This window comes from Citrus clementina, unplaced genomic scaffold (genome assembly GCF_000493195.1).
Source record: "Citrus clementina cultivar Clemenules unplaced genomic scaffold, Citrus_clementina_v1.0 scaffold_9, whole genome shotgun sequence".
NCBI lineage: Eukaryota > Viridiplantae > Streptophyta > Magnoliopsida > Sapindales > Rutaceae > Citrus > Citrus x clementina.
In genome coordinates, this window is record NW_006261964.1 from 3,778,725 (window position 1) to 3,791,773 (window position 13,049).

Below are 13,049 nucleotides of genomic sequence, written 5' to 3' on the forward strand. Positions count from 1 at the left end.
AAAATGTTGTTCGTGGTTTTTTAGATTTATGCTTGGTAAATAAGAATTTTCAAAATTTAAAAGAAGCTTAATCGTTTGTCTATAAGGAAGATAATAGTTAAGAGCGTATTTGAGAAGAAAGAGGGAAGATAACAGTTAAGAGAAAGTAGAAGTTATCATTGGTGCAGTGTAGATAGAGCTTTCAATTGCCAAAAAAAAAAAAAACCTTAAAATGGCGTTGTTTTTGAAATATTCGGGGTTTGATCCAGGACAAATAGTAGCGCTATAAGATATTTTGAGGGGTGTAAATAACTCTATTATAAAAATATATATCCCGAATCACTCTAAGATAAAGTATGCTTTTATAATTATGTGATCAAAGTTATAACATATTTTTTATTATTTATCATTTTATGTGTGGCTGTGATTTCTATTTGTATTGTATCTTAGAGCACAGCTCCAAAAAGGTAGCCATTGACAAAAAATATTTTTTAAGGTCCAAATCCTACGTAATTTCATTCAAAATCCATCTCAGTTGCAAGTACCAACGAACATCAACGACCAACAAACTTTCCCCCCAAATTCCACTTCTGATTTCTGAAGTCCCGAAAGTGCGATGTCCACTCTCAGCCAGCCCACAAAACCACTCACTCTCCCCACCAGCACCGCCATCTCCTCTTGCTCCAGCCTCACTCACATGAAACAAACCCACGCCCAAATCCTCAAACTCTCACACTCTCACCACTCCCAAAATTCCCTTCTCCTTAAACTTCTCCTCACTTCATTCTCACTCCCTACCACCACTCCTTCATCCCTCTACTACGCCTTGTCGATATTCTCCCAAATCCCCGCTCCCCCATCTCGCGTCTCCAACAAATTTATACGCGCGATATCATGGAGTCACCGTCCAAAACATGCACTCAAGGTGTTTCTGAAAATGTTGAATGAGGGATTGACTATTGACCGGTTCAGTTTCCCTCCAATTTTGAAGGCCATTGCACGGGCTGAGGGATTGCTCGAAGGGATGCAGGTTCATGGGCTTGGGACTAAGTTGGGATTTGGTTCGGACCCGTTTGTGCAGACGGGTCTAGTTGGAATGTATGGTGCTTGTGGGAGGATTCTCGATGCGCGGTTGATGTTTGATAAAATGTCTTATAGAGATATTGTTCCGTGGAGTGTAATGATTGATGGGTATGTTTATTTCTTTGATGTGTTTGTGTTTTTAGTATTGTTTGTCCTTTTGCAATGTTGTTCTGATTGAAAATTACAAGCAGGTATTTTCAGAATGGGCTTTTTGATGATGTTTTGAATCTTTTTGAAGAGATGAAGATGTCGAATGTGGAGCCAGATGAGATGGTTCTTTCAAAGATTTTATCTGCATGTAGCCGTGCTGGGAATTTAAGTTATGGGGAAGCAGTGCATGAATTTATTATTGATAATAATGTTGCTCTGGATGCCCATTTGCAAAGTACACTTATTACTATGTACGCGAATTGTGGTTGCATGGATATGGCAAAAGGATTGTTTGATAAAGTGTTGCTGAAAAATTTAGTTGTGTCAACTGCTATGGTTTCCGGGTATTCGAGGGCTGGACAGGTTGAAGATGCTCGCTTGATTTTTGACCAGATGGTTGAAAAGGACTTGATCTGCTGGAGCGCAATGATTTCTGGTTATGCTGAGAATAATCATCCTCAAGAAGCTCTTAAGTTGTTTAACGAAATGCAAGTCTGTGGAATGAAACCTGATAAGGTTACTATGCTCAGTGTTATCTCAGCCTGTGCTCATCTTGGGGTGTTGGATCAAGCACAAAGGATTCATTTATACATTGATAAAAATGCGTTCGGAGGAGATTTGCGTGTCAACAATGCGATCATTGATATGTATGCAAAATGTGGGAGTTTGGAAAGTGCACGAGAGGTATTTGAGAGGATGAGAAGAAGAAATGTGATATCCTGGACAAGTATGATCAATGCCTTTGCGATACACGGGGATGCTAGGAATGCGCTAATCTTCTTCAACAAAATGAAAGATGAAAGTATTGATCCCAATGGGGTTACATTTATTGGTGTGCTTTATGCTTGTAGTCATGCAGGGCTAGTTGATGAGGGGCGGGAAATCTTTGCATCAATGACTAATGAGTACAACATTCCTCCTAAATATGAGCACTATGGTTGCATGGTAGACCTCTTTGGCCGAGCTAATCTCTTGAGAGAAGCTCTTGAGCTTGTAGAGACGATGCCTTTTGCACCAAATGTTGTCATTTGGGGATCACTGATGGCAGCTTGCCGGGTTCATGGTGAGATTGAATTAGCTGAGTTTGCTGCCAAACAGCTTCTCCAGCTAGATCCAGATCACAATGGTGCTCTTGTGCTATTATCAAACATTTATGCAAAAGACAAAAGGTGGCAAGATGTTGGGGAGTTAAGGAAATCAATGAAAGAAAGAGGTATACTTAAAGAGAGAGCATGCAGTAGAATAGAAATGAACAATGAAGTGTACGAGTTTCTGACAGCAGATAGAAGTCATAAACAAACAGATCAGATCTATGAGAAGCTAAATGAGGTGATTAGTGAGTTGAAGCCGGCTGGCTATGTTCCTGATATCCATAGTGCTCTGGTTGATTTAGAGGATGAAGAAAAGAGGGAAGTGATTCTATGGCACAGTGAGAAGTTGGCACTTTGTTATGGGCTGATCAGTTCCAAAAAAGATTCATGCATATACATAGTAAAGAATCTCAGGGTTTGTGAGGACTGCCATAACTTTATAAAACTGGTTTCCAAGGTTTATGCGAGGGAGATTGTCATCCGAGATAGAACCAGGTTTCACCATTACAAAGATGGTGTGTGTTCTTGCAAAGATTATTGGTGACCTTTTTTAAACAAATTGGAACTCATGTCATAACTGTGAAACATGTAAACATTCACTAAGCATATTCCACCTGAGTGGCAAAGGTTAATAGGTTATTACTGATCTTTTCAAAAGCTCAACATCTGACAAACTTTCCCCCTGTGGTTATGAAAATTTTCATATGCTAGGGTCCTAGGTTACACTCTTGGAGCTATTCTTAATTAAATGGTGAACACTGGAACAACAAGCAGGCGGCACCAACAGAGAATAAGCGTATTTTCTACCAAATGTAAAATAATCAAAATCAGTTTCTTGTATGTATAGGTAATTTGGAATATTCCATTAGTTTCACCATATACAATTTAAGTTTTGAACATCGAAATACGGGACATCCGAATCTTGTTTCTGCCTAAAGCTTCTACTTCCTACAACTACATATAAGAAAACTAAATGAAAATTCATTTGAATGATTTCCAATACGCCAAACAGAAATGGAAGAACAGAAAAGTCATAAACTTCTCACAAGAGATGAGAAACTGAATATTTGTTGGTGGAAGACAATGCAGAACAGACCTCATCTTCTTTAAGTTGGTATCTGGATATGCTCTTTTGCCATGAATGCCCTGTATTGGCTTTGAAAATTAGAAAACAGCCATAACTCCTCATTCACCCAGCTTACCGCTCCTGACATCCTGTGCTTCAAGAAATCGAGTGCTGTTGAAAACAATCTTGTGTTCTCCAATATTGAGTTCCGGCGATACTCCAGAATCCATGTATTAGGATCCAGTTGCATGACAGAGGCACCCCATTTCTTGTGCACCCATGAAGTGTTTGCCTTTCGAATTGAATATCCAACCTTCCCATTGGACCACTGTGAAGCCCCATAAAATGAAACATAAATTAACATCGAGACAGATAACAAAAATAGCATTCAATGTCATTTTACAAATACGTTTCTTTACAGATCAGATCATTACCTCAGTCACTCTCCCAGATAAGATAGTGAACAATCGAGAAGAAAATCCAGTTGTGAGCAATCCTGCTGTCTGCAGAGGCCACCCCCATATGCTCACCTCCTCCATTGCAGATTTATACAACACACAACGCGAATTCAATAGACCATCCTAAGATCAAATCAAAATTGTTTGCAGTTAATAGCCCGTTTGGACAAAGAAATAATAACGAAAAGAGAATCAGGTAGTACCTGATTAATTTCCCATTTGGAATCCGTACAGCTGCAATTAAAGATCTTGCCATGAGCAACAAGACCCCTCAACTCATTCTGCAAAAACCTCAATCTCCCATTCAAATCAAGCACAAAGTAAGATCTTTCACCAAGATTCCTCACAATAACTGACGACAAATCTGGCTTCAAAGCCCCAGAAATCGTCCAAGAAACTCCAAATTCCACAGCAAAAAACAAGCTAAACACCAAAACCAACTTCGAAAAAACAACCAAAAAACCAAAACCATTATGAGTCTCTTTCTTCTCCATCTCCTTCAAATTCACTTTCACATTCACTCTTGCAGTTGATTTCAAAACAGGGGACTCCATTATCTTGCAAGAACTCGATCTGGGCGTTGACACAACTGAGGCCTCGAAGGAGATTGGAGTGCTTTTGACGTTATTAGGGCCACGAGAGGCGGAGAGCTTTGTGAGTGAGCTTTTTTGTACACTGAATGGCATAAGATCGAGAGTGGCATTGATACTGGCTATGCAAATTTCACAGTTGCAATTTGCATCTTTTTTGCATCCTGGGTAGTAGCAGCTGTCTCGGGCTTCGCTTTGATTCTCGTCCATGGTGGTGATGGTGGCGCTTGACTTCACTGAAGATGATGGTGTTAGTGATTTCATGGTTCTCTTTTGAATTTTGTGTAGATTTGTTGTTTTGATGAAATGAAATTAGTATTTTAGTTGGGGCTCTATGTTCAGAGCAATAAGGGTTTTAAAATTTGAAAATCCAACGGTCAAGTGGTAAGAGGTCAGTTGAGGATTTTATGGGTTATTTTTCGCCACCCCCCATAAGAATCGACAAATATTACCATGCACCCTAATGTTTCAACAACTATTACTGCACACCCATTCCGTTAGAAATCACCGTTAACTTAACTGCTACAAGGATAGAATAGTAAAATTGTAGGGATGAATAAAGGGAAAAAGAAAGAAAAAAATTTGTTTTTTTCCTTCCTTCACCACAACGCCATTCACGCTCCATCTTCGTCTCTCCTCTATTCACACTCCACAACAAGAGCTTATTTCTTCCCTTTTCCATTTACGCTCCCCAGCAAGGGCTGTTCGCTTTTCCCTTCCATCGACGTCACAAGGGTCACATAACCAAATGCACTGCCATAGCTAATGCTCATTTCTGGATGGAAACAAGCGACAGGAGCGTGACACGAGATCGGGAGGCTTCTGGCAATTCGCAGAATCATGGCCTGCTGCTAACTGACGCGACATCGTCAATGGCGACTAGCAACTGCAAAATCACAACCCTAAAATTTTGGGGTTTCTATGGTATTGTTTACTAATTTTAGGTTTGGGTATTTTATAATTTGTTTGATATATAAATTATTTTGATTGTGCGTAGAAATTGGAAGTTTATGTTGTCTGTGGTGCTTTCAAAGTAAATATTCGAGATATAGTGAATTTTTTTTTTTTTTTACTTCAAAGATTTTTTTTTTCTCTCAAGATGCTTGTTTTGCAGAGGGGTGAAAGTTTTGAAGAAATAGAAGAAGAAACAAAGAGTAGTAGCCATGATTGATTTCCTCTGCGTAGGAGCTTGGGATTTGAGAGTAAGCATGACTCTGAGAAGATCTCTGATTGTGATCAATTGGGTCTCACTCAAATCTTGGTAATAACAAATGACTTGCTTGATTTCTCTGCATTGGCTCGTGAAAGGGAAGTGGGAAATGTGACGATGTTGGAGCAGAAAAGTTGGACTCTGGGCTTTGGTTGTAGATCTAATAATTCCAATTAATTTTAGTTTTAGTTTAATTTCTTAAAAAAAACCTTAATTTATTGTAATTATTTTCGGTCTGTATTTCATCATTTTTGTTTTACATTTTATAAATGTATGGGTTATTTAGTACTCCCAGAGTCCCAGTCAATTCAATTTGTATAGAGGGCAGTGTGGTAATTTTAGCAAATATCTGTCAAAACCGATAAAGTTAACGGTGATTTCTAACGAAATGGGTGCGCGGTGATAATTGTTGAAAAATTAGGGTGTACGGTAATATTTGTCGATTCTTATGGGGGGTGGCGAAAAATAACCCTGATTTTATTCTCTTTTGGAGGAGTTACCGGTAAGCTAAAAGCGCAAAATGACTGAATTAGCCTCCGCTTTAATTTCGTCCAAAATTTGTGAACTTACAATGCTTGTACATTAAATTTGAATAACTTAATTTCGTCGGAAAAAAAAAATTGAATTATGATGGATGATTCTTCACTATTCTCTTTTAGTGTATAGCTTAGTTCTTGTTCATTTGGTTGAAGGGAAAATGAATGGAAAGTGTGAGGGAAAAAAATCTTCTTTATTACATTATGAATGAACTGAAATAGAATTGAGACATATTCTGGGCTTTTAGGCCCTATGGTCTGGTTCTTCAAACTCGATATTCTTCCAATTTTCCAAAATAAGGGCATTTTGGTCATCTTCAATTAGTTAACACATCTTTTATAAGGGTCCTGCTATGTTACCCCGGAGGTTTGGTGTCCCATTTTTTTGTCTTTTGCAAATTCAATATTATATGTAACCCAAGAGTTGTACAATAGCTTAGATGTGATTTTAGGTTATTAACATTAAAAGTCTCTCTTGTTCATACAAAATAAGAAAAATTAAAAATTTTAAAATTATGACATATAAGTCCATAATATTCTAATTTTTTAACACTATTGAACTAGGTTTCCAATTAAATGACTTGTTCTTACATTTATTAATATCTATTTAAATTAATAAATTTACTTATTAATTAGCAAATTAACTAATTTATTATATAGTTAAACTATGTATATCATTTACTAACCATAATTAATGATAAATATAAATATAATTTTTTTTATTTAACATAACGTCAACCAATTTCCTCTCACCCATGTGACCAAGGTTCAAACCCCATAACCTTTTTTTCCCAACACAAGGGATTTTACTATCTCAAGTAAATGGAATGTACAAAATACAGAAATAAATTTAATTTGATATTCTATGTAGTTAATGTTTTATTATTTTTTTGTAACGTAAGATTTATTTAACATACTATCAATTATTTAATTATGTAGTAAAAATATGTTAATTTACTAATAATAATAAAGTGTTAGTTTATGAATTTGTAAAATAATTTTTGGTTGAGTTTTTATCCTTAAATAGAAAGAATAAATTTAATTGTTCACTTAAATAAATTGATATTTGTTACTCCACCCCAACAGTTTAAATAGTCATTAACAGACATCCATACGGTTGAGATCTTTCATTAACTTAACTAAGAGAAGGATAAAAAAAAAAAATCTAAATCATTACTCTATTTGAAAATAATTTAAGTATTTCCTTAGTAGAAATAAACTAAAAATAAGTATTTTCTATTCTTTCTTCTCTCCTGCTAACATCGCACATGCACAACAATAGAGATGACAATTCAACACATATCTATCAATTAAAATGTAAGTCAATTAGTGTAATTAATTGAATAATTAATTAATCATGTCATAAACAGGTTATCATATTAGGAGTTTTATAAAGCATGAAAGAAGGCATGCAGTTACCTTTATTTCTTATTAAAGTTATTGCGCCTCAAATTCAATCACACAACTCAAAAAACTTTTCTTTTAATTTACTGGTGTTTGTGTGTATAAAGAGAGTAAGTGCTTGAATTTATAAGTGCTTCTAAAATAAATCATGGCTTCCAAAAGCATTGATGCAATTGAAAATTTTTTGGTGCAAGACTAATGTGTAAAAATTTAAAAGTTTTTAACTTTTTTGTTTTTATAACAAATAACAGGACTCCATTATAATTAACCTTGAAAAAGACAAAAGAAAGGGATACCAAACCCATGTTGCAACCTATTTTTGCCCCTTTTATAAATGCATGCTCCAATAAATTTGTATCTGAACATGATATTAGGCGGGTTTCATGGTATGATTCAATGTTCGTCTCATTTTAAAACCCACTATTTTATCATATAACACAACATCATTGGTTAAGCCTACCACTCGGCATGATTTATCTCCCAAAAATTTTTCTCTCGTTTTAAAAAGGGGCAAAATTAAGAATTTTAGGGACTCATTCCTCTATAAATTGAATTGAACTACTGAGTAAATTTCACGAACACACACACATATATAAAAGCATTACTTAAAATTATAAGTTTCAAATGTATCTTCACCGTAACAAGTGAACAAATCACATTGAGTGTAAGAGGGGAGCCATTGGCCATCCTTTCCCCATCCCATATCCAATCTCCAAATTTATGAATTGAATTATCTTCTTTTCGTTTTTGTATTTCGTTTTTTAAGCTCATGTCAACACACATCCCCTTGCTTATTATTATTATCATTGTTTTCATATTAGTCTCCAAACACTTGAAGCAACTTTATTGTACAAAATGCTGAATTATAAATGTATGCTCCAATAAATTTGTATCTGAACATGATATTAGGTGGGTTTCATGGTAAGATTCAATGTTCGTCTCATTTTAAGACCCACTATTTTATCATATAACACAACATTATTGGTTAAGCCTACCACTTGGCATGATCTATCTCCCAAAATTTTTTCTCCTGTTTTAAATGGGGCAAAATTAAGAGTTTTAGGGACTAATTCCTCTATAAATTGAATTGAACTACTTAGTAAATTTCACACACACACATATATAAAAGCATTAATTACTAAGTCAAAACTATAAGTTTCAAATGTATCTTCACTGTAACAAGTGAACAAATCACATTGAGGGTAAGAGGGGAGCCATTGGCCATCCTTTCCCCATCCCAATATCCAATCTCAAAATTTATGACTTGAATTATCTTCTTTTCCATTTTGTATTTCGTTTTTTAAACTCATGTCAACACACATTCCCTTGCTTATTATTGTTATCATTATTTTCAGATTAGTCTCCAAACATTTGAAGCAACTTTATTGTACAAAATGCTGCATTTCGGATTCTTTAATCCAGCTCTATATATAATAATGTAATACCATCAACATCATACCCTCATAATGCAACTTTTTTGACAAGTTTTAGTACTCATTATTATTCCCCACTAGGCAAAGCATTCGACTCTGCTAAAAGAACTCGGCGGTCTTATTCGTGTTCACTAAATTCCTTTGGTTGACAAATTAAAGTTATATATTTTAGGAGAAAAAAAAAAACTACGAAGTATTTTGTACCATCACAAGCATTGAAGAATCTCATCCCCTTGTGCTGATTTAATCTATTAAGGGTGTCAAAATTAAACAGCACATAATTCGTAGAATCTTCAAAAGAGGCTGTGACGACACTTAGTTCTTTTAGCACAAGGCATCTGATGAATTACACTTGAAAACTTCAAACTCTAAATACTCTGCTGGAAAATGCCTTTAATTACAAGCCCCACGTGTATAATCTGAGAATCTGATTCCCAAAGCCCTGGCAAGTTCATCTACGGCCAAATAGACGCGATATACCAAGAAAATGACAGTCAATTACCAAATAATTAAGCAAATGTTGACCTGTGAAATACTTAATTTATAATTTTTTGAGTAATCGCATTAGGAACTTGATTACCGGTAACTGTAACTAGTCTTACAATTATATCAAAGTTTGAATGTGGGGATCTACTTTTTCATCAACTCATTTCATTTGCTTTGCTCGCATTCTGGATTGCAACTGAAGGACCAAAAAGCTAATGGCCATTCAGTGATCCCACAATGGTAATAATATGGATCATATGGAAATTTAATGCACATGATGACACAAGCACTTTATATTAAAATTTGCTTTCTCAACCACTACTCACAGTGGGAAAAGAAATCATATTATAGCTTATAATAATTGATGCTTGTGTATGAAAAAATGTCGATTAGTCCTGTCTATTGGAATGGGAAGTTGACCGATACTTGTGTCTTTTAATATGGAAAAAAAAAAAAAAGTCCAGATTTAATTTGTTCTTGATTTTTCTTGATCTTGAAACCCATTAACTGGAACCCCCCAGCTAAGGAAAAATAGCTTCTATAACAGAAGCCGGCAGCGTTAACCATAATGATCTTGAATGATTAACATATCAATGTCAACAGCTGATCAGACATGCTGAAAAAAGAGGAAAAAGGAAAAAAGAAAAAGGACTAAAAATTAAAATGTCTTTAGAGAGAAAAATTTTAGGAGAGCAGAAAATTTCAATTAGTTTTTGGGTAAAATCAAGATTTTTCTTTTCTCTGAAGAACCTTTTTTTTTTTTTTGTATGAAGCAAGAAAATAAGAGAACATCGCGCACTGATGATGGCAAAAGAAGATTAAAGCTCGATATAACATCCCCTGTACAATGAGAAGTTAAAAGCTTAGGTAGCCATCAAAGGCTAAGAGCTATATAGCTATTCATTTTTATTAAAAAGCTCAGCCTCTCGTTGGAAATATATATCAATACAGTTTAGTGCTTGCTGATCTTGCATACTTCTTAGAAGTAGATGGCGGTGTTGAAGACAAGTCACCTGATCTTCTTCTTAGCATCTGTCTCATACCATCGGCTACTCGAACCGCAGGATTTGATTTGGATTTACCACAAAATGACATGTGAGCCATCACAGCTTCTTCCACACTGGTAGCAAATGGCTTTTTATTCCCTCTATTAACTTCATCTCTTACAGCTTCTGAACACAACCCACATAGCCATTTCCCATCAAATTTCCCTTTCACTTCACTTATGTAATCTTGTGTGCAATCTTCTTTCAGTCCACAACACTCACACTGCACTGACTCAATCTCCATTTATTATTATTATTTTTCTCTTAGAACAAAGTTCTGGGTTTTTATATATGCGCGTGAATGAAAAGTGGGTTTCTTTTGTTTCTGAGTTTGTTGATGAAATTTGATCACTTGGGATTTTTGATGGACTTTGTTGGAAAAAGAAACAAAGTGTTGCGTTTGGTGTTGCACAAGAGCTTTTATGGGTGGCTTGGACTTAGAATGGAGCAAATGCCATAATTTACTCCATGTTCTAAGGGACATAGGGCAGTGGAATTTGAGACAATGCTGGTCTGTTGAGGGGCCTCAAAACCCTGTCCCTTTCTAGTATTTAAAACCAATTAACTCAATTTGTTTTTTGGGTTTTTTTTTTATTTTTTAATTTTAAAATCCCTTTTTTCATTTATCATTCGTATTGTTTTGTTCTTATTTTATGGTAGTTTATTTATTTGATTGACAGTTACTTTCGGTTGGTATAGTGGGAGAAAAATTTGGCTAGCTAGTCTTGGCTAAACTTATGGCTGCAGGCTTGAGTTATTCTAGTTGGAGCTTTTAGTTTTGGCTTTGTTTGCTTGCTTATTCTTATTCTTTGTGCATGTTAATAATTAATTGATCTATATATTAAACTTTTATGTTGTGGATCAACCTCCAATCGCAAATAAGTCAACATCATTGTCACACTTTCTTGACCTAGCAGACTTGGGTGGTTCAACAGCCTATAATTAATCGGATGGCTGTAAATTTGCAATGGGCTATGATGTAGGATACATAGCATAGTTCCGATATATCGCCGAAATTGGGTTATGATGTAGTAGGACATGTCACATGTAGTGTAGTTCGAATTCATGGCCAAATTTTACGTGCAATGTTAAATTTTTTTTATTGTTAATATATCGTTTTGAAGTTCTTAACGAAATCTAGAAAACTTGTGCTTTTTCCATGAGTTGCTTTAGATTTTGGCCAATTATATATATATATATATATATATATATCATTTTGGTCATTTTATAAACGTTTATGTCATTTTATCTTTTCATTTAATTATCTAGTTTAAATGTTGTTTATTTTGTTATTTTTATTTTGAATTATTAAGATTTTAATGTAATTAATATTTGAGCTTGCCTATTTTATTAATCAATAATGCTATGTTTACTTAGTTTTACTCTTAAATCAAATTGCAAGAGTTATAATCTTAATTATCTCTTTGTGCTTTCTGGCTTTCTGCTTCATGTAATAGTTATTAACGGCGTCTTAAGCAATTTGTTAAAATATATCTAAAAATTTGTATTCCCCTCAATTAATTGCTGCTGCTAATATATGGTTCCATCTAGTTAAGGCTTGATTACATGGGAAAAAACAAGCATTTTTTTGCCCCACAAGTCGTGGACATGGACACTTGACACTTTGATAGCACTCGAACGTGACAAAACAAGTGAAATTGACAACAAGGATATAGTATATGGAACTTGCTTTCAAGGTGTTTTGCAATAATTTTAACAACTTTTTGGCCTGATTTAAACGACTAAACATGTTTTTTTTTTTCAATGGAGAAGGTATGTTCATGTTCTGTAGTCAAATTTTGTACGTATGTGCTGCATGTTGTTTTAGCCAAATGCATCAAAATTTTTGTATAATTAAATGGAAAAAAATTAATAAATAAATCACCATGAACAAAGCATTGTTCTATTTTTAATCTGCAATCGTTTTCTAAAATAAAATAAAAAAATGGTTGTTTATTTTCTTTTCTCATGACGTGATACTGATATTGTCTTAGCATCATTCATGAAAAGGGAAGCTATCTATTATTGAAGAATGATACAGAAAAAGATGATCGTGGTTGGTTGAGGGCTACTTTCATCCCAGTCTTCCAGATACACAGGGTTGCTTTCACTTCACCGTAATCTGTAGTTACTAGTCTTGATGACTTAAATTTATATCAAACTTCTCTAATTAGGCCAGGTGTCCGAATAGCATTGGCTGCTTTTTTGCTAATCTGAGTTAAGATTTGGTAACTGCATTATTTGGACATGAGTGGAAGGAAACTGTAAGAACACAAAGGTCAATAAAAATCCGCAATCTTTTGAATAATAATACCAAATATCTCAAAACTTATCCTAAAAGATTTATATAAAATTTAATAAGGTGGCATGCCAAGTCTTCATTTTTTTAAACAATAACAGTGAATATCTGAAAACTTATCTTGAAAGAGTTATCTCAAATGATGATAGATGATTTTTCACAATTTTTTTTTAAGGGTCCAACTCTACAAGGATGAGGTATGGTATCCCATGAGTACC

The 13,049-nt window shown here is 34.7% G+C and overlaps 3 protein-coding genes across 3 annotated transcripts; 1 reads left to right on the top strand and 2 right to left on the bottom strand.

Annotated features, from left to right (window-relative positions):
* Positions 1-465: 465 nt before the first annotated feature.
* On the top strand, positions 466-2,909 carry LOC18031589 (pentatricopeptide repeat-containing protein At4g14820). The gene is made up of 2 exons (XM_006419898.2): positions 466-1,170; positions 1,254-2,909. Exons 1-2 carry the CDS (start codon positions 596-598, stop codon positions 2,845-2,847), a joined length of 2,169 nt encoding a protein of 722 aa, XP_006419961.1. The 5' UTR covers positions 466-595; the 3' UTR covers positions 2,848-2,909.
* Positions 2,910-3,216: 307 nt separating this feature from the next.
* LOC18031725 lies at positions 3,217-4,710 on the bottom strand. Its single transcript, XM_006419899.2, has 3 exons — positions 4,031-4,710; positions 3,804-3,950; positions 3,217-3,697 (listed from the first exon to the last, which is right to left on the bottom strand). The coding sequence occupies exons 1-3, from the start codon at positions 4,679-4,681 to the stop codon at positions 3,410-3,412; spliced, it is 1,086 nt and encodes a 361-aa protein (XP_006419962.1). The 5' UTR covers positions 4,682-4,710; the 3' UTR covers positions 3,217-3,409.
* Positions 4,711-10,284: 5,574 nt separating this feature from the next.
* Positions 10,285-11,037, bottom strand: LOC18031591. The gene has a single exon (XM_006419900.2). The coding sequence runs from the start codon at positions 10,774-10,776 to the stop codon at positions 10,429-10,431; it is 348 nt and encodes a 115-aa protein (XP_006419963.1). The 5' UTR covers positions 10,777-11,037; the 3' UTR covers positions 10,285-10,428.
* Positions 11,038-13,049: the final 2,012 nt, after the last annotated feature.